Source organism: Lagenorhynchus albirostris, chromosome 1, assembly GCF_949774975.1.
Source record: "Lagenorhynchus albirostris chromosome 1, mLagAlb1.1, whole genome shotgun sequence".
In the NCBI taxonomy this organism is placed as follows: Eukaryota; Metazoa; Chordata; class Mammalia; order Artiodactyla; family Delphinidae; genus Lagenorhynchus; species Lagenorhynchus albirostris.
The window spans coordinates 168,818,850-168,842,815 of NC_083095.1; the positions used below are offsets into that span (position 1 = coordinate 168,818,850).

At 39.0% G+C, this 23,966-nt stretch overlaps 1 protein-coding gene across 2 annotated transcripts in view; it reads right to left on the bottom strand.

The window, feature by feature from the left end:
- Positions 1-205: 205 nt before the first annotated feature.
- The window catches only part of KIN (Kin17 DNA and RNA binding protein), a 37,262-nt gene continuing 13,501 nt past the window's right edge, over positions 206-23,966 (bottom strand). Inside the window, exons 8-13 of one of the 2 annotated variants that reach the window (XM_060159949.1) lie at positions 14,017-14,146; positions 11,810-11,860; positions 6,979-7,047; positions 6,069-6,168; positions 4,487-4,587; positions 206-534 (exon numbers count right to left, since the gene is read on the bottom strand). In XM_060159949.1, the coding sequence (XP_060015932.1) occupies positions 472-534; positions 4,487-4,587; positions 6,069-6,168; positions 6,979-7,047; positions 11,810-11,860; positions 14,017-14,146 (514 nt within the window). In that variant the 3' untranslated portion in view covers positions 206-471. The remainder of the gene's footprint in view (positions 535-4,486; positions 4,588-6,068; positions 6,169-6,978; positions 7,048-11,809; positions 11,861-14,016; positions 14,147-23,966) is intronic. The other variant, XM_060159959.1, reaches the window with a different exon arrangement.

Genomic DNA, 23,966 nt, shown 5'->3' on the forward strand with positions numbered 1-23,966 from the left:
TTTAAATGGGTGAAATTGTATGGTGTGTGTGAATTATATCTCAATAAAGCTGCTATTCTATTTATAGTTTGACTCTTTAAAATGTAATTATATTTACAGTTCAACTTTACTACTTTACTGATGAAAATAGAAATTTAGAGTATATGAAGGATTTCCTCTAACTATATGATTCTAAATTGTCCTATATAAAACACTTTACAATAATGTTCTTTTAATGAAGATAAAAAATCATCAAGGAAATATTACAAAGGAAATAAAAATAACAAAGACAAAATTACACAATTTTGATACTTCATGAGACATAACTAGATTTTTCTGTAAGTTTAGCTAAACAACTATACAGTAATATTTAAATAAATCCATTTGTTTTATACAAAAGAAACACCCTAACACAGTAGAGTCTTGTAATGCCTTTGTGAACACCAATTTGATGCTTTAAGATTTTAATGTGCTGTTAACAAGTTATCAAACTCAGGCAAGTTTAGAAATGTCTTCGTATTGAATTCCTTCAACTCTGCGTCCTTTTAAAGGGCCCTACAAATTAAAATAATTGAAGAAGAGGTTAAGAACACACATGTACTTATAAGACAAGAAAAGGACACACACTTCTGGATCCAAATTTGCCTTTTTCACGTCCCTAAGATACCACTAAGGTACCTAACAGCTGTACACATCTGTGAATTTTACAAGTATTCTAAAGCATTCTACGGCAACCTCATCAAGAACTGGCCGTATTTTCTTCAGTGCTATGTGACATGTGTTACCTCTAGACCCTGTGGCAGAGACTGGCTAGCTGGTCAGTATCTCCTCTGCTTCCTGGAGCAAGTCACACTTCCTGGCTCCTCCTGTGGTCAGGTATGCCATGAGATGGAGCTCTGGCCCAAGGAAGGGAACAGAAGTGACACAGGCCACTTCCAGGCCCAGGCCATGCTCCCCTCCACAGGCAACCCGTCACGCTCCCCGCGGCCTGCCTGAAGCACACGGACACGGCAGCTGTCAAAACCCCGGTTGAAGGTGGTAGAGCCACAAGTTAGAAGGACCCTGGGCTCACAAATCACCCCTAAGAAAAGAGCCATTCCCTGATTCAGAAGACCTGTTCTGGACTTCAAAATGAGAAGTTAATGTCTATCATGTTTGTGCCATTATCAGTTGGGTTTTTTTTTTAAATAACAAATATTATTTTAAGCAATACAAATCCTCATACTCAAAGATATTTGTCTAGTTTAGCTGTGACAGGCTGGTCTTATTACAGAAAATGAGACCAACCTGAAATATATTTTCTTGTTCCCTTCATATCCAACAAAAAGGGAAAGGGGAAAGAAAACTGGATTAATGGAAGATGATACCTGTCATAAAAGCTGATACAGCCTGGGAACACAGAGGCTAAGAATATGGGCTCTGGACCCAGACTGCCCAAGTTCAAACCCCACCCTCAGCAGGTGACATAACCCCTCAGTGCCCCATTATCCCCTAGTGGGGAACAGTAACAGTACCCTACATTACTGGCTTGTTGAGAAATATAAATGAGTTAGCACATATAAAGTGCTCAGAATAACATCTGGAACATAATATGCATATGAGCTCAATCTTTTTTTTTTTTTTTTTTTTTGCGGTACGCGGGCCTCTCACTGTTGTGGCCTCTCCCGTTGCGGAGCACAGGCTCCGGAAGCAGAGGCTCAGCGGCCATGGCTCACGGGCCCAGCCGCTCCGCGGCATGCGGGATCTTCCTGGACCGGGGCACGAACCCGTGTCCCCTGCATCGGCAGGCGGGCTCTCAACCACTGCGCCACCAGGGAAGCCCAAGCTCAATAATTCTTAACTCTTATTATTAAATCTTTCAGTTAAAATTTAAAAGTTGGTCCTCTCTACTGCAAAATATAAAATGATGATGATGATGACTCTAACCCTGGGCTGAGATTTTAACATTTTTTACCTTCCTTTAAAAAGTGCTTTTAAAATGTCTTTCTTTTAATGTACTATAATGATTACATATAAAGGAAATAAGTTCCCAGATAAAGCATGACCCAGTTTGACATCATCAGGTTTAAAGGTCGAAGGTCACTCACACTTCTGTGATAAGAAGGCCAAGCAAGGGATAAAGAAGGGGGCCAGACTTGGGTTAACTAGGCAAGTATCTAAAGAGTTGGGGCTGGTTTTGAACAATTTGTGAGCTATTTAAAAAATCTGCTTAATAAATGTGTAAATTCCAAATCTTATGATACTGATACTAAAATTTAAGATGTCAGAAATAATAAAAATAGGAGAAACCACTCAAAAAGTTCATGTTTTTCAGGGCATTGACTTGGATAAAACATGCGGACGTAGAGACAAGCTGACTGACATGCACAAACCAGCACAGATATTTTTAATGGAGGCAGGCTGCAAAAGAAGAAGAAAAAACCAAAAAATTTGCATGTGGGTTTCCTCTCCCAAGAGTACACGCTGCTTTGCAATCAACCAGAAAGGCTTTCCCTGCGGATCACCGCCGAGGTTCTATCTCCGTCCGGCTCTGAGAGCGATGAAAGCATTAGCGGGGAAGATGGAGCTGTGGGTTCACAGCAAGGCTGGGAAGAAAGCAGCTCTCAAAAATCATACAGACTGGAAACCAAAGGTGTGGACGGAACCCAGAATATCCTCAACAGTACTGAGTCGTTCTGTTTCCCTTAGATGAAAACGTGAAGCGGGATCTAAGTTGGATAGTATTAAGAAACTAGAAAGTAGAGGAAATTCAACCTGCCAAGGAAATACGAGAGTTTCCAGATCTTATGCTGATTGAATCAGAAAAAAAAAAACTGATTTAAAAAAGAACTTCAATCTGTTCATGTAGTCAGATTAATAAATTCCCTACTGACAGGTGACATTCCCTGTTCCTTTTCTTCCCCTTAGAGTTTATGTTCGTTGGTGATTAGGTTAGTATTTTCAAGGACAGGGAAAAAAAATGCTTAATTTACTGAAATGTGATTTCTTTCAAATAAGAACCTAAATGGTTTTTCTAGAAAGCTTTCCTGAGACACATGTTCTCAAACCAGTTCATAGCTGGGCTCAGGGGACCTGAGAACTCCTCAAAGGGAACACATAAAATTTGGCAGTTTATGTGCAGTTTCTTGCAGAGAGCCCAAAACTTTCATCAAACTCTTCAGGAAGTTGATTATTCCCCCAAACACTAAAACTTCCTGTAGTGGAGAAGAAAAAGCTTCTCGTTTAGAGATAAAGATACACGGTGCGGTAGCGCAGGGATCTAAAAAGAATTAGGCAGTTAGGAAAAAACATGTTTCAGACCCTTCCTTCTGAAGACAGCTCAGGTCTCACTCAGCCTCATGCGCAGACCTGTCAGTGGACCATCAGTTCTAAGTCAACGAACAATTTTACTTAAATGTCAGATTTCTTAAAATCTATTTATTGATCTCTTCTACCTTAAATCCTTTATGAAAGAAAGAAGGACATTAAAAAATATTATTGATCTCTGTGGCTTTTCCCCCACTAACTCTGATTATATATTCCCCACTAATCACACTACGGCAGATTGAGTTTTATGTTAGATGTGGGGGAAAAAAACTGGGATACAAAACTATGTGTAATATATACAATGTTATAAAATAGAAAGACTGAAAAAAACCAGACCAAAATATTAATGGAGGTTATCATTTGCCTGGAGGTTTACGGGCAATTTAAAAAATTATTTATATTAAATTGTATTTTTCAGCTTTTATCCAAGAGTGCCGCTAGGGACTGAATGTTTGTGTCCCTGTCAAAATTCATTCAGTACATTCAAAATGTGATGGTATTAGTAAGTGGGGTCTTTGGGAAGTGATTAGGTCATGAGGGCAGAGCCCCTGAGAATGCATTAGTGCCCTTAAAAAGGGATCCCAGGGCTTCCCTGGTGGCGCAGTGGTTGAGAGTCCGCCTGCCGATGCAGGGGACACGGGTTCGTGCCCCGGTCCGGGAAGATCCCACATGCCGCGGAGCGGCTGGGCCCGTGAGCCATGGCCGCTGAGCCTGCGCGTCCAGAGCCTGTGCTCCACAACGGGAGAGGCCACAACAGTGAGAGGCCCACGTACCACAAAAAAAAAAAAAAAAAAAAAAAAAAGGGATCCCAGAGAGCTCCCTTTCCCCTCCCACCATGTGAGGACACATTAACCAGGAAACAGGCCTTCAGCAGACATCGAATCTGCCTGTGCCTTGATCTTGGACTTCCAGCCTCCACAAATGTGAGAAATAGATTTCTGTTGTTTCTAAAGCCACCCCAGTCTATGGTATTTTGTTATAGCAGCCTGAACAGATTAAGATACATAAGGAATTTCTTTTGTAATCAGAAAATAAAATGCTTTAGTAATGTCAGTCATTAGAGAAAATAAGCTTATAGATTTCCAAATAGGAGAGAAGGCAAACAGAAAACCCAAACTTAAAACACGAATTCGATGAAAAAAAACCATAGCACGTTTTAAAAGCATTTTGAAATTTCCGTCTTTGTGTAAACTATACTTACGGTTTCAATGACTATAGTAGCTGAAAAAGTCTTCTCATTGATGGATTCTAGGGTACCTTCATTTCCTCTGTAGCCTCCATTTAAAACGAGAATTCTTTTTCCTGTAACAGAAAAGGGGTAACACTTAACACAAAGAAAATGGCCACTTTCTTCTACTTTCTTACAGCCAAATGCAATTACACTGAATCAACATAGTAGAAAACAAAACTCTTCTCTTAGATGTTCTTAACCGCTTAATATCTGTATGATGCTACAGTACAGTCTGTAGATACTTTGATTACTGTAACATTACGAGACTCCTCATTTTTTCTACTTATTTGTCAAGGGATGTTTTAATTTTATACCAAGGAGTATAAGGTTCTTGGAAGAGATGCCCAGAGCCCAGAAGTAATCAGAAAAAATTCAGCTTACTTTTAATTTCTCTCTTTTTAAGATCTTAAGATGGTTGCTAGTTTCATAGAAGCGTAAATATATGCCTGCGGCTTGGTTGAGCCATTCTATCTCTAGGAATTTTCTCAACAGAAGTCATATATCCATACAAGCATCTGTATGTGAATGCTCACAGAGCAGGTTTGTCTGTAATGGCCGAGAGCTGTGAGCGAGCCCAGTGTCCATCAGTAGGTGACTGGATGAAGAATCTGGCACATCCACATCATGAAACACTTGGCAATAAAAAGGAATAAAGTGTAGATGCACACAACAACGCGAACGAATCCACAATGATGTACTTAGTGAAAGAAGCCAGACAGAAACACAGGACACGTGGTATGATTTTATTTATATAAAATTGTAGAAAACTATGAGCTAATCTATAGTCACAGAAGGCAGACTGGTGGTTGCGTGGGGGACGGGGGAGACAGCAGGGAGCGAAGGACTATAAAGGAAACGGAGGAAACTCTGCGGGGTGATGGACACATTTGCTAAGTTGATTGTAAGGGTGGTTTTCATGGGAGTACGCATGTGTTGAAAACATCAAATCGTATACTCTATACAGATGCAGTGTATGTTAATTACATGTTACTGAAGCTGAAAAAAAAGTCCACAATTTCTAATCCATAAAATGAATTTTATTTTATGGAGAAAGAATATAGGATCTGATAAACAGAAGTTTTGGAGACTAACATTATCACTGTGCCAGCAATGATACCACCATGAAGAGTCTGGGTAAGAGGCAAACAACCTAACTACAGAAGCATTTATACTAGATATGCGTAAGACAATTAAGGAAAACAAAATGCAAAATAATACCGACTTTTACTTTACCATCTCCAATAGCTAAACAAGTATATTAATAATAATCCTAATATGATTGATTTTATCCAGATATGTCTGTGATTTGCTTCTGGAAAGAAAACAAAGATTCTAGAAAGGGAAAATTTATTTATGCCACGAAATAGCTTTCTCAGAGGACTGGTAAACTACCACCTCACCAAGTCAAACTGGGATCAGTTATACTGGCAGTTATATGTTTCTAAAAAGGAAACTCATACCCAGAACTATCAAGTAACGTCAAAAACTAAGGTTTTGAAGAATGGAATCACTTATTTCGATGGTATATTAAATGGTCTGCAGAAAGATTTACCTGGTGCTGGAATTACTGTTTCTAAATGAGTCTGGTCAAGTTTCAGCTTGTCTCCCGAATCAATCATCTTCACCACAGCGGTGTAATTGTCAATCACTTCCTGCCATGTAAAACCAACACTTTTATAACAGAAGAGACATGTGAACACAAAGTCCAAAGGACAGAAATAAATGTAAACAATGAAATTCTAACCAAAAGGTAAGAGTAACTTGTTTTAAGAGTAACTCCTTGTATCAATGGAGCTTATTTTCTAGATGCCATATATGACCTCAGGCTATGGTTCTTAAAGAATTCAATTCAAAGCTTAGTTAAGGTTTTCATCTGGAAAGAAAAGGCTGGTGACCTTAGAATAAGACTTTAAGAAATACAATGAGAGGGATAATTCTGTGTCATTTCAAGTACAGTAGGAGGGCAGCTTATGCATGCACAAGGGTGGGTGCTAGCATGAAACTATACTCAGGAAAAGCACAAGAAAGAAAAAGACTGGAGCATTGATTTTTTTTAAATTTTAAAATCCTAGAGCAATCAAAAGATAAGTCTCTCAGGCAAACCACAAGGAAGTCCTCCTTGGAACTCTGGGGCACTATTACATTGCCCGTCATTAACAAAGGGAATGTACCTTACTTACTAGCAAGGTGCGCTCACTGAATTTTTTAAGAGGTGCCGATGGGATTTCATACATACCATTTGCTCTAGTAAGAAAGCCGACCAAAGTTAAGTATAAACTATGGTTGGAAATGAAATATTTCTCCAGCCATTGGGAAGTCAGCCTTCCTTTCATGGAACCATCGAGAACCTTAGACACACTGCTTCTGTTACCAGGACTTGATTTTTAAGGAGTATCAAGATGGCTTTACTCAGCCACACGCCAGCTCCTTCACCAAATTCCATTATAACTTCATGTTCTTACCTTAACAATCCCCTTTTTCTTATGATATTTCTCTCCAAGTTTTTTGGTTATAATTTTCACTACAATTTCCTGGAAAATAAGAAAAAAATAAAGATGGAAGGAATGATATAAATTATCTTTCCTCTTTTGATCCTTCATTTTAAACATTTTTACCAAAAATCATAGTAAAATGTTAACTGCTTTGCTAAATAAGACATTTTGGACTTGGAAGTCTTCCCAACGATGGCAGAACATTTCCTTAGTAATCTTTCATTCCTTCTGTCTCTTTTTATTCAACACAGTTGGTTACCAAGAGGAAAAAACGCGTATCTCATGGCTGATTTCCATAGTGAAGGTTTCCTGAAATCGAGGACTTTCATCCACCAATCTCAACTCTATTAATCCAGGTCTTTCACAGAGAGCTTCTTTCTTTCTCTCCATTCAAGGAAGAAAAAATGCCAAGGATGTTATATGTTGACATTCACCACTGACAAAAAAACTCAAGAGAGCAGGAGTCTCACTGGGAACTGCAAGCAACGGAGGCTTTGAGCTAAAGCACAACACTTTCCACAATGCTCTTTTCTCACGACGTTGCTCTGGATTTTTGGTAAGACTGGACTCCTCCAGACTAGCTCCAGCTAAAAGCATCGCTCTTCTGAGCATCTAGTTCTCAACGGGAGAGAAATCTGAGTTTATTTCATATTAATGCATTCTGAGTTTGCTTCTTTATCATTGTTTTCCTGATTCCAATTGGCTAGTGGCTGACGATAAAAATTAAATCACCTGACTTAATTCCAGATTCACTACAGCAATTCTGTATTTGCTGCTTCAAGTGGATACAGCAGAAGTACTAGATGGTCACAAGTACTTCAATAAGCCAGGCTAAACATTACATTAACAAAAACCTAGTAAGGACTTTGGGGGAGAATATTTAACAGCAGAAAAATATGTTTAAGAGAAGGCTTGAATGTTCTTATTCTTAAGCCAGTATTCTATTAAGACTTTCTCAATGAAGCCATATAATACCAACAGCTTCTCTGATTTCTGGGCTAAATTTCTCAAAGGCCCTCATGGGTACACACACTTATAATTTAAACATAATTCATTACTTCATTGTACTATTGACACTTGCTCATAGCACATCTGTCAAAACTTTCTTTTCTGAGTTTAAAAACGAAAGCTCTCCAATCCATCTCTGTGGGCTGCTGGTTATTTTAACACATATACTGCCCGTTTCAAAATGAGACACACACTGAGTCACTGGATCCCTGTTGGCTGATCTTCCCTTTTTTTTTTTTTTTTCTTGCGGTACGCGGGCCTCCCACTGTTGTGGCCTCTCCCGTTGCGGAGCACAGGCTCCGGACACGCAGGCTCAGCAGCCATGGCTCACGGGCCCAGGTGCTCCGCGGCATGTGGGATCTTCCCAGACTGGGGCACGAACCCGTGTCCCCTGCATCGGCAGGCAGACTCTCAACCACTGCGCCACCAGGGAAGCCCTGATCTTCACTTTTAATGTAACATTCTCCAAGAGGAGCTAGGAAGAAAATCTGAATAATTTACTATACTAGAAGATTATCAAACTGAAAATAAAATTTTATTAAAAGTATTGTCAATGCAGGGACTTCCCTGGCGGTCCAGTGGTTAAAGACATCGCCTTCCAATGCAGGGGGTGTGGGTTCAATTCCTGGTTGGGGAAGTAAGATCCCACATGCCTTGTGGCCAAAAAACCAGGGCGTAAAACAGAAGCAATATTGTAAGGAGTGCAATAAAGACTTTAAAAATGGTCCACATTAAAAAAAAAATCTTAAAAAAAAAAGTATTGTCAATGGGAAGAGAACTTTTGGACTAACTAAAAATGCTTTTTTTTTTTTTTTTTTGCTTTTGGTTTGTTTTCTTTTTCCTTTAAACCAATGGTTCTGAACAAAGGTGATTCTAAACATGAGAATCACCTAGGCGGTTAGTGAAAATAGCCATTTCACCCCAGGAGACTGGATGGTGGTAGTATTGAAGCATATATATCTTGGAAAGAAATGGCCTAAATTTTTTTTGAATTGTGCTCTGGTTAAGAACTACTGCTCTAAGCAAAATTCTTGATTACACTTTCATAAACAATATATGAAACTATTAATATCAAATGCTAGCTACTCGGACAGGGAAAGCAAACAAAATAATTCATAGATGATTACCTCTCTCTAGGTCCTTCCTTTTCTAATCTTCACCCAGACTTCTACTCAGAGACGGAAGTCAGGGAGACTAATGCATCCCAGGAAGTACTGTTTATTAGGGCAGAGTACAACCTAGTGAATCTGACTGCCAGGGAAATCCTAGCTCACCACTTTCTAAATGACCTTGGGGGAATTACTCAAATAATCTATACCTCAGTTGTCTCACCTATCAAAAGGGAATAATAACAGTAATTACCTTGTAGGGCTGATATGAGAATTAACTGAAATAATTCATATGAAGCACTTTTTTTTAATAGTTTTTCTTTTCTTTTTTTTAATTGAAGTATAGTTGATTTACAATGTTGTGTTAGTTTCAGGTGTACACCACAGTGATTCGGTTATATGTATATGTTTATCTATTCTTTTTCAAATTCTTTTCCCTTATAGGTTATTAAAAAATATTGAGTATAGTTCCCTGTGCTATACCGTAGGTCCTTGTTGGTTATCTGTTTTATACATAATAGTGTGTAACTGATAATCCCAAACTCCTAATTTATCCCCTCCCTACCCCCTGCCTTTCCCCTTTGGTAACCATAAGTTTGTTTTCCATGTCAGTGGGTCTATTTCTGTTTTGTAAAGAAGCTCATTTGTATCTTTTTTTTTTTTAGATTCCACATATAAGCGATATCACATGATATTTGTCTTTCTCTGTCTGGTTTATGAAGTACTTATTTTCTATTTAATACAGCAAGGATTTTCATTTTACATAACTTATTTCATGATCTTTCATGTGGTCACCAGGCAAATGTTTCCCATTGTATAAGAACATAAACTAAGACATGGAAACAAAATTATTTTTAAGCTAGTGAGGGAATAACTATGAAGATTTAAATTAGAACTTTATGCTTTTTGATCTTCAAGATCATTATTAATAATAATAATAAATCAGAAATTTTCATATCAGAAATTACCCAAATAATTACTTTTCACTCTCGTGTTATTGATCAAGCCAGCTCCCTTAAGGATAACTAAGATACCCTGAAGGTTTTATGAAAACTTCATATTCCAGTAAGTTCAAAACCGAGCAGCAATAAATAAAAAATATTTAAAGTACTGAAATGTTTAAAAATTATTATGCAATTGTTATCTTAAAAGAACAAGAAATAAAGTGAAATAAGTCAGAGAAAGATAAAAACTATGACATCATTTATATGTGGAATCTAAAAAATACAACAAACTAGTGAATACAACAAAAAAGAAGCAGACTCACAAATATAGAGAACAAATTAGTGGTTACCAATGGGGAGAGGGAAGTGGAGAGGGGCGATAAAGGGATGAGGGAAAAAAAAGTTATTATGGGCTTACATGAAATCATGTGTGTGAAACTTTTGAAAACTGGAAAGCACTACAGAATTTAAAGAATCTTTCCTTCAATAAAAAAAAAATTTTTAAAGACTTTAGTAAATTAGATTAAGAAAAAACGAAAAAAGACAGAAGAAGCAATAATAAAAAAGCAATAAAAAACAAATCTTTCCTTGAACTTATATAATTAAAACGTGTTTTTAGAAAAGGGAACCCTCTTGCACTGTTGGTGGGTATGTAAATTGATACAGCCACTATGGAGAACAGTATGGAGGTTCCTTAAAAAAACTAAAAATAGAACTACCATATGACCCAGCAATCCCACTACTGGGCATATACCCTGAGAAAACCATAATTCAAAAAGAGTCATGTACCACAATGTTCACTGCAGCTCTATTTACAATAGCCAGGACATGGAAGCAACCTAAGTGTCCATCAACAGATGAATGGATAAAGAAGATGTGGCACGTATATATAATGGAATATTACTCAGCCATAAAAAGAAACGAAATTGAGTTATTTGTAGTGAGGTGGATGGACCTAGAGTCTGTCATACAGAGTGAAGTAAGTCAGAAAGAGAAAAATAAATACCGTATGCTAACACATATATATGGAATCTAAAAAAAAAAAAATTGGTTATGAAGAACCTAGGGGCAGGATGGGAATAAAGACACAGACCTACTAGAGAATGGACTTGGGGACATGGGGAGGAAGAAGGGTAAGCTGGGACAAAGTGAGAGAATGGCATGGACATATATACACTACCAAACGTAAAATCGATAGCTAGTGGGAAGCAGCCACATAGCACAGGGAGATCAGCTCGGTGCTTTGTGACCACCTAGAGGGGTGGGATAGGGAGGGTTGGAGGGAGGGAGGGAGACGCAAGAGGGAAGAGATATGGGGATATATGTATATGTATAGCTGATTCACTTTGTTATAAAGCAGAAAGTAACACACCATTGTAAAGCAATTATACGCCAATAAAGATGTTAAAGAAAAAAAAAAAGCTGTTTTTACAACAAAGTACCTAACTGGGTATTCTTATAGCAAAAACTGAAAATAATTCCAGGCTTAAATTCAAGGTGTCCACACACAAATTTGGCATTAAACTCAAGAAACATTACTGGTCCATGAACATGAAGTAACCCTCTAATAACAATACAACCAATACTTACAGAGTAGATGCAAAGACAAGTCATTAAAGTTATAAATCTATCTACAGAACTTACAGATATTTAAGAAATTTAGTCATTTATACCAAATGCTATTTAAATCATTCACTTAAAAGCACATTTAGAAGTAAGAAGCCCCAGCGGGATACGTACAGGCTGGAGCCAGTAATCTGTTCGGGCAGCTCTTTTCTTCTCCTCTTCAATCTGGAGGACGCATGAGACATTCATAAAATTACCTCTTTAAAATCCTCAATTTATTTCAAATAACATTCTATTTAGCAAAAGAACACCATAAAACACACTTCACAGAAGATCGATATAATTTGCAATCTCTGATAAACACAAACCTTTTTTTGCAATTAGTTTTTGATTGGAAAAAAAAGCAACCTGGATTTAGGAAAATAAGTGATAGGCAAGTCAACTGATCAAGAAGATAAACGTAAACAACCTCTAGAGTCAATACTGCAATGCCACCTGCCAGCATTACTCTGCCCTATCCCTGCTTCCTCCCCTGGACTCTCATGCGCTGGAAAACAAGCGATGTATTCAGGGGGCAAAAACATAACTCTTACAGACCAATTCAGCACAGCATAGTTGGGTATACAGATTGATGGCAAAGAGGAGCTTCCCTGTTTGATAAGGATAATAAAGCCTGTGAATGGAGGGGAAGAAAAACACAACCAGGAGAGAAGTAAATGAAAGGGTGACCAAAAGGAAAACGTGCTGACCAGCTGACCTGGCTGTATCTCACACCTTTTTCTTTCTCAACTGCTCAGTTAACCCTAAGTACCTACTTTCAAAGGGACTGAACAATGTCGCTCTTTGGTTGATTCAAAACCTCACCTTAATTCCTCCAACTTTCCAATATGAACAAAAAATATTCTAAACTTGGCATGGTTATATTCTAAGCAGGTAGATCTGGCTTTCCATTTTACTTTGAATCAAATCAAAATGGCTTATAAGACCTCTGTGGTGTTGCCCCTGTTTCTCTCTCCAACCTCAAATGCCACCACTCTTGTGCTTACCATGCTCTAGCCACCTGGATCTTCCCTTTGGATGCTGAGCTAGAGATCTCCCCTGCCCTAGTGGGGGAACAAGCTATCTCCCCACTCCCTGCCCTCAGACCTCCTCAGCACATAGCATTTTGTAATTACTTACCCACTGGTTCACTTGGTCGTGGAATGCCTCCTTCACTAGGGTGAAAGTTCTATGACATGCAGGGACTGTGTTTTTCTCCCTACTCTACACATGCAGGACCTCACATGATGCCCAGCACGTAACAGCAACTCAGTATCTGCTGAATGATGGAATGACTACATCTCACGGCGTACACACGTTATATTATACTTAAAGCTTTTCTAACTGTCCTGCATTGTGTGAGGACTCAGTAACAGGGAAGACCAAACAGTTACTCCCATCCCTTGACAAATGAAGAAAAGGAATGAGGAGACCAGAGGAAATGATGTTACAGGGAAAAACGTTAGCTTCTTGTACCCATTTATTCTTTCTCTTCGCCTTTTCTACTTATTTCATAAATTTATTGATAAGGGAAGGTGATGTGTTGGAAGGGAGAAAGGAATATTTAGGAATATATTAAGTACCTTCTGCAGAACGGCTCTAGAATTTCAGGTAAATTTAGAGCAAAAGTATAGCCCTAGATCCAGATAATCATAGGTTTTCACTGATTCATCATATAAACTTGGCCATCAGGTTAAATTACATTAAAAATATGTCAGAGGGCTTCCCTGGTGGCGCAGTGGTTGAGAGTCCGCCTGCCGATGCAGGGGACACGGGTTCATGCCCCGGTCCAGGAGGATCCCACATGCCACAGAGCGGCTGGGCCCGTGAGCCACGGCCGCTGAGCCTGCACTTCTGGAGCCTGTGCTCCGCAGTGGGAGAGGCCACAACAGTGAGAGGCCCGCGTACCGCGAAAAAGATAAATAAATAATGTCAGAGCTTTCTCTCCCGGGTAGGAGGTGGTAAGTGGAAGTCAGAGGCAACAGGAGAGCCCAGGTTGGTGGGGGCATCCATGGAGGATGCCAATTTCACGAAGCCACCAAAGGTGAGCAGAGCTTTCATTTCTGGCTTCAATTACCACTGAGGTTCTCCTAAACTAAATCTATTGACCATAATTCCATGGAGTGTTTTGAAGACAGCACTTGAGGCAAGAAAATAAACCTATCTAAGGAGGTTCCAGCCCCATAAAGACGGAACTACACCTACGCTCTTTTTTCCTAACCTGGTATGAGCACATTTTTCTCACTTTAATCTCATAATTGGTGAAACTATTTAACTTTCCTTGGTTGGAATCACATCCTTCCCCTAACAGCTAGAGTTGACAAGCACTTCATAAAGCGTACCTCCATGATTTCATCGAGTGCAGATTTCTTCTTCTTCTTTTCTTTTGACTGAGCTGAGCTCTGGGAAGATTCCTTCCGTTTCACCGATGCTGCGTTCCCTACTGTCTTCAGAGCACTTGGTCCCAAAGAACTGATGGGAAGAGGAACCGTGCTGTTAACAAAAACTGTGCAGAGACGCAGGCTTTATATAATGTGCAGAAGGAACAACACAGAAGAAATCTGTTATATGGTTAGCTTCCAACAGATTAGTCAAAACTACAAAGGGCGTGTCTATCACTTACAGGACCGGGAGCACCATGAGAAAATGGAACCCTTCCTGTCCCCCCACCTTCAGCTAGTGCCACTCTATCAGTGTGGCTGAGTGACGGGTGACAGCATTGGCTTCAGGGTTGGGGCCACCAAGGTTTGATCCTACTTCTGCTGGGACCTTGAGCAATTAACTTTTCTAAGCCTCATTTCCTCACATATAAACGGGGGTAGTAATGTGACCCAACTCTAGCTCGACCAGCAGGATTAAGTGAGATGTTTGTAAAACAGCTGGTAGAAGTTCAGCACATTGTTATCAGTTCTATTTCTTTAAAGCAAAGATCTCAACATCCAATTAAAATTTTTTTTATCGTTCCCAATTGCCTAACATCGTCAGTGTACATTCTACATTTCTGAGTGTCATCATAAAATTGTCCCCACAGGCCCCAGAATGCCATCCCTGATTTATTACGTATACTTGTCATTCTGAACAATCTGCTATTGACTGAGCCCTGCCCTGTGCTTCAAGTTTTTGCAAATCTGCACATGCCTCTTTTATACCTAAAATAGTCTCTCCATTTATCTCCATTTGTTGAACTTCTTTAAGATCCATTCTTCATGAGGCTTCTTGGAATTTGTTGTTTTTGAACCACCATAGCACTTTGGGGCAGGCATCCCACTCCACCTGGTATGTAATCATTTGTATATATGACTCCTCTCTCACAGTAGGGGAGAGAATATATATATCCACATATATATATATATATATTTTTTTCCCGCCTGTAAAGTAGCAGTAACTATCTTGTGACTCAGATAAAATAGATGCTCCATTAATATTTGCTGACTCACTGAATATTATCAGTCTAATTATTTAATTTGTCATACTTGTAAAATACAAAGAACACATATTTGCACAAAGCTACCATGGAAACAAGAAAAAAAGCGTGATTATAGAAAATACAGTAGAGTTAATATTTTCCACTCTTTGGACCTTTTCCTTTAGACATTTAAAGGCAGCATTAGCTTTATTAGCAGCCGGACGACTGTAAGGACTCCCAGTGGAGCCTGCAGTCAACTGAAATCCCTGCTTCTTATATGGGGAGGCTGCAGGTCAGGACTCCCACACCCTGTCTTCATGGAAGCCATTCTCTCTTTATCTAACTGGAAGGCTTTAAATTTACCCTTGCGATATTTCACTTACTAGGTTTTGTCCCATAATTCAATCCTCTGTCATATTTTTAAGTTCTAAGGTTTGTGACAACTGTAAATAATATACATTGGTTGTGAACAGATTAAGTCCAATTAAAGATAAACTCTTCAACGTGCTACTCAAAATAAATACTCTTTAGAGTTAAATGTACTTTGAGCTAGGAATCCACCGAATTTAGCAATAATTCCAGATCATAAACAACCACAATATGTCTATATAATAGGCACTAATAATCCCAGCAGAAGGATTACGTGGCTATTTTCGGGTCTAGTAATTACTTCTTCCTTACATGTTCATAAACCACCTATTTCCTACTATAATCACTAGGAAAAGCTAGCTACTATTGTGTTCTGAAGATTTTTCTCCACTTTTAGAAAAAACATTTGCTTATTTTTCTGCTTTCTGTGTCTTCTCACATTCTCCATGATTCCTCAAATTTTATCAACAGTGAGTCGTCAAACACATCTATAAATTACTTAATATTTTGGTATTTGTTTCAGCTTGGAAATTTAACCCAATTTAAAAATGGACAATAGACAATTCTCCAAAGATCTATAAATGGCCAGAAAGCACATGAAAAGATGCTTAACATCGCTAATCATTCGGAAACTGCAAATCAAAACCACAATGAAATACTACCCACACTCATTAGAATTGCTATTATAAAAAATTACAGAAAATAACAAGCACTGGCAAGGATGTGGAGAAACTGGAACCCTTGTGTGATTGCTGGTGGGAATGTAAAATACTGCAGCTGCTGTGGAAAACCTTTTAAAAGTTAAACACAGAATTACCATACAATCTAGCAATTCCACTTCCAGGTAAATACCCAAAGGAATTGAAAGCAGGGACTTGAACAGGCATCTGTACACCGATGTTCGGAAGAGCATTAATCACAAGAGCCAAAAGGTAAAAACAACTCAAATGTTCACTGACAGATGAATGGATAAACAAACTGTGGTCTATATATACAGTGGGGTATTATTCAGATTAAAAAGGAACGAAATTCTGATCCATGCCACAACATGGATAAACCCCGAAGAGCTTATGCTAAGTGAAAGAAGCCAGACACAAAAGGACAAACACGGTATGATTCCACTCAAATGAGGTAGTCAAATTCATAAAGACGGAAGAGTAGAACAGAGGTAACCGGGGGCTAAGGGGACGGGTCGTGGGGAGTTATTTTTTAGTGGGCTCAGAGTTCCAGTTTTGGATGATGAAAAGATCTGGAGATGGATACCGGCGATGGTTGCACAACAACGTGAATCTACTTAATGCCACTGAATTGTATACTTAAAAATGGTTAAAATGGACCATCTTATGTTATGTATATTTCACCACACAAGAAAACTAAACTGAATAGGAAAAATAAAGTTTTCTATTTAGCAAATGTATTCAGCATTACTAAATGATTAAAATGTGAGAATCATCGGGAATAAAAAGATGAACAGAACAGCCCATCAGGATCTCATGATGTAGTGGGAGAACAGATACGGAGGGCATTGCACGGAGAGAGAGCAGTAGATGCAAGCGAGGGTGAGACCACAGAGTGCGTAGGAGACAAATGGCTTAGCAGAGCCGCGGTGCAGATGGCAGGTGGTACGCCTGTAAACGTAACTAGAGGTTATCATACAGACGACGGCTTAAATTGCTGAAAGTCTTTAACAAGAGAAAGACATGGTAAGATTTGACGTTCAGAAAGATCCTTTCTGCTTGTGATATCAAGAATCTCTTAGAGGGACTTCTCTGGTGGCAGAGTGGTTAAGAATCTGCCTGCCAACATAGGGAACACGGGTTCAATCCCTGGTCCGGGAAGATCCCATGTGCCGCGGAGCAACTGAGCCCATGCACCACAACTACTGAGCCGGCATGCCACAACTACGGAAGCCTGCACCCCTAGAGCCCGTGCTCCACAACAAGAGAAGCCACCACAATGAGAAGCCCACGCACCACAACGAAGAGTAGCCCCCGCGCACAGCAATGAAGATCCAACACGGCCAAAAATTAATTAAATTTTAGAAAAGAATCTCTTAGAGCTAAAATGAATAAATGAAAAATATAAAGAATGTTGATGAGACATGATGAAGGACAGTATTCTAAAAGATTAATAAAACGGATAATAAATTTGAATACCTCGTTGAAAAGAATATTCTAGAAAAACAAAAATTATACAAATGATAAAAATTGAGGGCTTTCCTGGTGGCACAGTAGTTGAGAGTCCGCCTGCCGATGCAGGGGACACGGGTTCGTGCCTCAGTCCGGGAAGATCCCACATGCCGCGGAGAGGCTAGGCCCATGAGCCATGGCTGCTGAACCTGTGCGTCCGGAGCCTGTGCTCCGCAACGGGAGAGGCCACAACAGTGAGAGGCTCACATACCGAAAAAAAAAAAAAAAAAACAGAAAATAGGCAATTTGTTTCCAGCTTTGCTTTGTATGATAATCTTACACCAGCTGCTGTACCAATAATGCCCCTCCAGCCCAAAAAAGGATTTTAGTAGAAAGGTGAGAGACTGAGACAGGGTCAAATGAGGTTAAAATCAAGGCAGGAAATGAACAGTAACAGACTGGAAATGGAACGGAAGGCTTCTAGAACAGCCCTAGGATTCTGCTTTCAGTAACTGGAGTGAGCATGTGTGCAATTAAGAGACAGGGAAGCCACACCGAAGTGGAGTTACTGAGCTGATGAGTTGTGGCCCAGGCAGTGTTATTCATGTGTATGAACACAGCTGGAATCTTCATTAGTTACCTGTCAGACCGGGCCCAGTGCCAAGCCTTCCTGGAGACACGGAGGTGTGTGGAGGCCAGGCTGTGCCTGGAGACGGAACACCAAAGACAGCGTGTGGCTGACAGGGTCTTGGTGCCCCGGCTGGGTGTCAGGCCTGAGCCTCTGAGGTAGGAGAGCCGAGTTCAGGACTTTCGTCCACCAGAGACCTCCCGGCCCCATGTAATCTCTATAGGCGAGAGCTCTCCCAGAGATCTCCATCTCAATGCTAAGACCCAGCTCAACTCAACGACCCGCAAGCTCCAGTGCTGGACACCCCATGCCAAACAACTAGAAACACAGGAACACAACCCCACCCATTATCAGAGAGGCTGCCTAAAATCATAGTAAGTTCACAGACACCTCAAAACACACCACCGGATACAGTCCTGCCCACCAAAAGACAAGATCCAGCCTCATCCACCAGTACACAGGAACCAGTCGCCTCCACCAGGAAGCCTACACAAGCCACTGAGCCAACCTTCCCCACTGGGGGCAGACACCAAAAACAACGGGAACTACTAATCTGTAGCCTGTGAAAAGGAGACCCCAAACCCAGTAATTTAAGCAAAATGAGAAAACACAGAAATATGCAGCAGATGAAGGAGCAAAGTAAAAAACCACCAGATGAAACAAATGAAGAGGAAATAGGCAGTCTACCTGAATAAGAATTCAGACTACTCATAGTAAACATGATCCAAAATCTTTGAAATAGAATGGAGAAAATACAAGAAATGTTTAACAAGGAACTAGAAGAACTAAAGAGCAAACAAACAATGATGAACAACCCAATAAAGGAAATTAAAAATTCTTTACAAGGAATCAATAGCAGAATAACTGAGGCAGAAGAATGGATAACTGACCAGGAAGATAAAATAGTGGAAATAACCACTGCAGAGCAGAATAAAGAAAAAAGAATGAAACGAATTGAGGACAGTCTCAGAGACCTCTGGGACAATATTAAACACACCAACATTTGAATTATAGGGGTCCCAGAAGAAGAAGAGAAAAAGAAAGGGACTGAGAAAATATATGAAGAGATTATAGTTGAAAACTTCCCTAATATGGGAAAGGAAATACTCAATCAAGTCCAGGAAGTGCAGAGTCACACACAGGATAAGTCCAAGGAGAAACACGCCAAGACACATATTAATCAAAGTATCAAAAATTAAATACAAAGAAAAAATATTAAAAGCAGCAAGGGAAAAGCAACAAATAACATACAAGGGAATCCCCATAAGGTCAACAGCTGATTTTTCAGCAGAAACTCTGCAGGCCAGAAGGGAGTGGCAGGACATATTTGAAGTGATGAGAGAGAAAAACCTACAACCAAGATTACTCTACCCAGCAAGGATCTCATTTACATTTGACAGAGAAATTAAAACCTTTACAGACAAGCAAAAGCTAAGAGAATTCAGCACCACCAAACCAGCTTTAAAACAAGTGTTAAAGGAACTTCTTTAGGGAGGAAACACAAGAGAAGGAAAATACCTACCAAAAAAACCCCAAAACAATTAAGAAAATGGTAATAGGAACATACATATTGATAACTACCTTAAATGTTAATGGATTAAATGCTCCAACCAAAAGACATAGGCTGGCTGAATGGATACAAAAACACCACCAATATATATGCTGTCTACAACAGACCCACTTCAGACCTAGGGACACATACAGACTGAAAGTGAGGGGAGAGAAAAAGATATTCCATGCAAATGGAAATCAAAAGAAAGCTGGAGTAGCAATTCTCATATCAGAAAAAACAGACTTTAAAATAAAGACTATTACAAGAGACAAAGAAGGACATTACATAATGATCAAGGGATCAACCAAAGAAGAAGATATAACAATGGTAAATATTTATGCACCCAACATAGGAGCACCTCAATACATAAGGCAAATTCTAACAGCCATAAAAGGGGAAATCAACAGTAGCACAATAATAGTAGGGGACTTTAACACCCCACCTTCACCAAGGACAGATCATCCAAAATGAAAATAAATAAGGAAACACAAGCTTTAAATGACACATTAAACAAGATGGACTTAACTAATATTTATAGGACATTTTATCCAAAAACAAATGAATACACTTTTTTCTCAAGTGCTCATGGAACATTCTCCAGGATAGGTCATATCTTGGGTCACAAATCAAGCCTTGGTAAACTTAAGAAAATTGAAATCGTATCAAGTATCTTTTCAAACCACAATACTACGAGACTAGATATCAATAACAGGAAAAAAAACCTGTAAAAAATACAAACACATGGAGGCTAAACAATACACTACTAAATAACCAAGAGATCACTGAAGAAATCAAAGAGGAAATCAAAAAATACCTAGAAACAAATGACAATGAAAACACAACATCCCAAAACTATGGGATGCAGCAAAAGCAGTTCTAAGAGGGAAGTTTACAGCAACACAATCCTATCTCAAGAAACAAGAAAAACCTCAAATAAACAACCTAACCTTACACCTAAAGCAATTAGAGAAAGAAAAACAAAAAACCCCCAAGGTTAGCAGAAGGAAAGAAATCATAAAGATCGGATCAGAAATAAATGAAAAAGATATGACGGAAACAATCACAAAGATCAATAAAACTAAAAGCTGGTTCTTTGAGAAGATAAACAAAATTGATAAACCATTAGCCAGACTTCAAGGAAAGAAGGGAGAAGACTCAAATCAACAGAATTAGAAATGAAAAAGGAGAAGTAACAACTGACACTGCAGAAATGCAAAGGATCATGAGAGCTTACTGCAAGCAACTATATGCCAATAAAATGGACAACCTGGAAGAAATGGAGAAATTCTTAGAAAAGCACAACCTTCTGAGACTGAACCAGGAATAAATAGAAAATATAAACAGACCAATCACAAGCACTTAAATTGAAACTGTGATTAAAAATCTTCCAAAAGACAAAAGCCCAGGACCACATGGCTTCACAGGCAAATTCTATCAAAGATTTAGAGAAGAGCTAACACTTATCCTTCTCAGACTCTTCCAAAATATAGCAGAGGGAGGAACACTGCCAAACTCATTCTATGAGGCCACCATCACCCTGATATCAAAACCAAAGATGTCACAAAAAAAGAAAACTACAGGCCAATATCACTGATGAATACAGATGCAAAAATCCTCAAAAAAATACTAGGAAACAGAAACCAACAGCACATTAAAAGGATGATACAGCATGATCAAGCGGCGTTTATCCCAGGAATGCAAGGATTCTTCAATATACACAAATGAATCAATGTGATACACCATATTAATAAACTGAAGGAGAAAAACCATATGATCATCTCAATAGATGCAGAAAAAGCTTTTGACAAAATTCAACACTCATTTATGATCAAAACTCCCCAGAAAGTAGGCACAGAGGGAACTTACCTCAACATAATAAAGGCCATATATGACAAACCCATAGCCAACATCATTCTCAATGGTGAAAAACTGAAACCACTTCCTCTAAGATCAGGAACAAGACAAGGTTGCCCACTCTCACTGCTACTATTCAACTTAGTTTTGGAAGTTTTAGCCACAGCAATCAGAGAAGAAAAAGAAATAAAAGGAATCCAAATCAGAAAAGAAGAAGTAAAACTGTCACTGTTTGCAGATGACATGATACTACACACAGAGAATCCTAAAGATGCTACCAGAAAACTACTAGAGCTAATCAATGAATTTGGTAAAGGAGCAGGATACAAAATTAATGCACAGCAATCCCTTGCATTCCTATACACTAATGATGAAAAATCTGAAAGAGAAATTACGGAAACACTCCCATTTACCACTGCAACAAAAAGAATAAAATACCTAGGAATAAACCTACCTAAGGAGGCAAAAGACCTGTATGCAGAAAACTATAAGACACTGGTGAAAGAAATTAAAGATGATACAAACAGATGGAGAGATACACCATGTTCTTGGATTGGAAGAATCAACATTGGGAAAATGACTATACTACCCAAAACAATCTACAGATTCAATGCAATCCCTATCAAACTACCAGTGACATTTTTCACAGAACTAGAACAAAATTTTCACAATTTGTATGGAAACACAAAAGACCCCGAATAGCCAGAGAAATCTTGGGAAAGAAAAATGGAGCTGGAGGAATCAGGATCCCTGACTTCAGACTATACTATAAAGCTACAGTAATCAAGACAGTATGGTACTGGCACAGAAACAGAAGTATAGATCAATGGAACAGGATAGACAGCCCAGAGATAAACCCACACACATATGGTCACCTTACCTTTGACAAAGGAGGCAAGAATATACAATAGAGAAAAGACAGTCTCTTTAATAAGTGGTGCTGGGAAAACTGGACAGCTACATGTAAAAGAATGAAATTAGAACACTCCCTAAACACCATACACAAAAATAAACTCAAAATGGACTAAAGACCTAAATGTAAGGCCAGACACTATAAAACTCTTAGAGGAAAACATACGCAGAACACTCTACGACATAAATCACAGCAAGATCCTTTTTGACCCACCTCCTAGAGAAATGGAAATAAAAACAAAAATAAACAAATGGGACCTAAAGAGACTTAAAAGCTTTTGTACAGCAAAGGAAACCATAAACAAGATGAAAAGACAACTCTCAGAATGGGAGAAAATATTTACAAGCGCAGCAACTGACAAAGGATTAATCTCCAAAATATACAAGCAGCTCATGCAGCTCAATATCAAAAAAAAAAACCAACCCAATCCAAAAATGGGCAGAAGATCTAAATAGACATTTCTCCAAAGAAGATATACAGATTGCCAACAAACACATGAAAGGATGTTCAACATCATTAATCATTAGAGAAATGCAAATCAAAACTACAGTGAGATATCACCTCACACCGGTCAGAATGGCTATCATCAAAAAATCTATAAACAATAAATGCTGGAGAGGATGTGGAGAAAAGGGAAGCCTCTTGCACTGTTGGTGGGAATGTAATTGATATAGCCACTATGTAGAACAGTATGTAGGTTCCTTAAAAAACTAAAAGTAGAACTACCATATGATCCAGCAATCCCACTACTGGGCATATACCCTGAGAAAACCATAATTCAGAAAGAGTCATGTACCACAATGTTCATTGCAGCACTATTTACAATAGCCAGGATATGGAAGCATGCTAAGTGTCCATCGACAGATGAATGGATAAAGAAGATGTGGCACATATATACCATGGAATATTACTCAGCCATAAAAAGAAACGAAACTGAGTTATTTGTAGTGAGGTGGATGGACCTAGAGTCTGTCCTACAGAGTGAAGTAGGTCAGAAAGAGAAAAAGAAACACCGTATGCTAACACATATATATGTCATCTAAAAAAAAATGGTTCTGAAAAACCTAGGGGCAGGACAGGAATAAAGACAGAGACATAGAGAATGGACTTGAGGACACAGGGAGGGACAAGGTTAAGCTGGGACAAAGTGAGAGAGTGGCATGGACATAGATACACTACCAAATGTAAAATAGATAGCTAGTGGGAAGCAGCCACATAGCACAGGGAGATCAGGTCGGTGCTTTGTGACCACCTAGAGGAGTGGGATAGGGAAGGTGGGAGGGAGGTGCAAGAGGGAGGGGATATGGGGATATATGTATACATACAGCTGATTCACTTCGTTATACAGCAGAAACCAACACAACATTGTAAAGCAATTATATTCAATAAAGATGTTAAAAAAAAAAAGAGACAGGGAAGCCCAAAGGAAAAACAGAAGTGA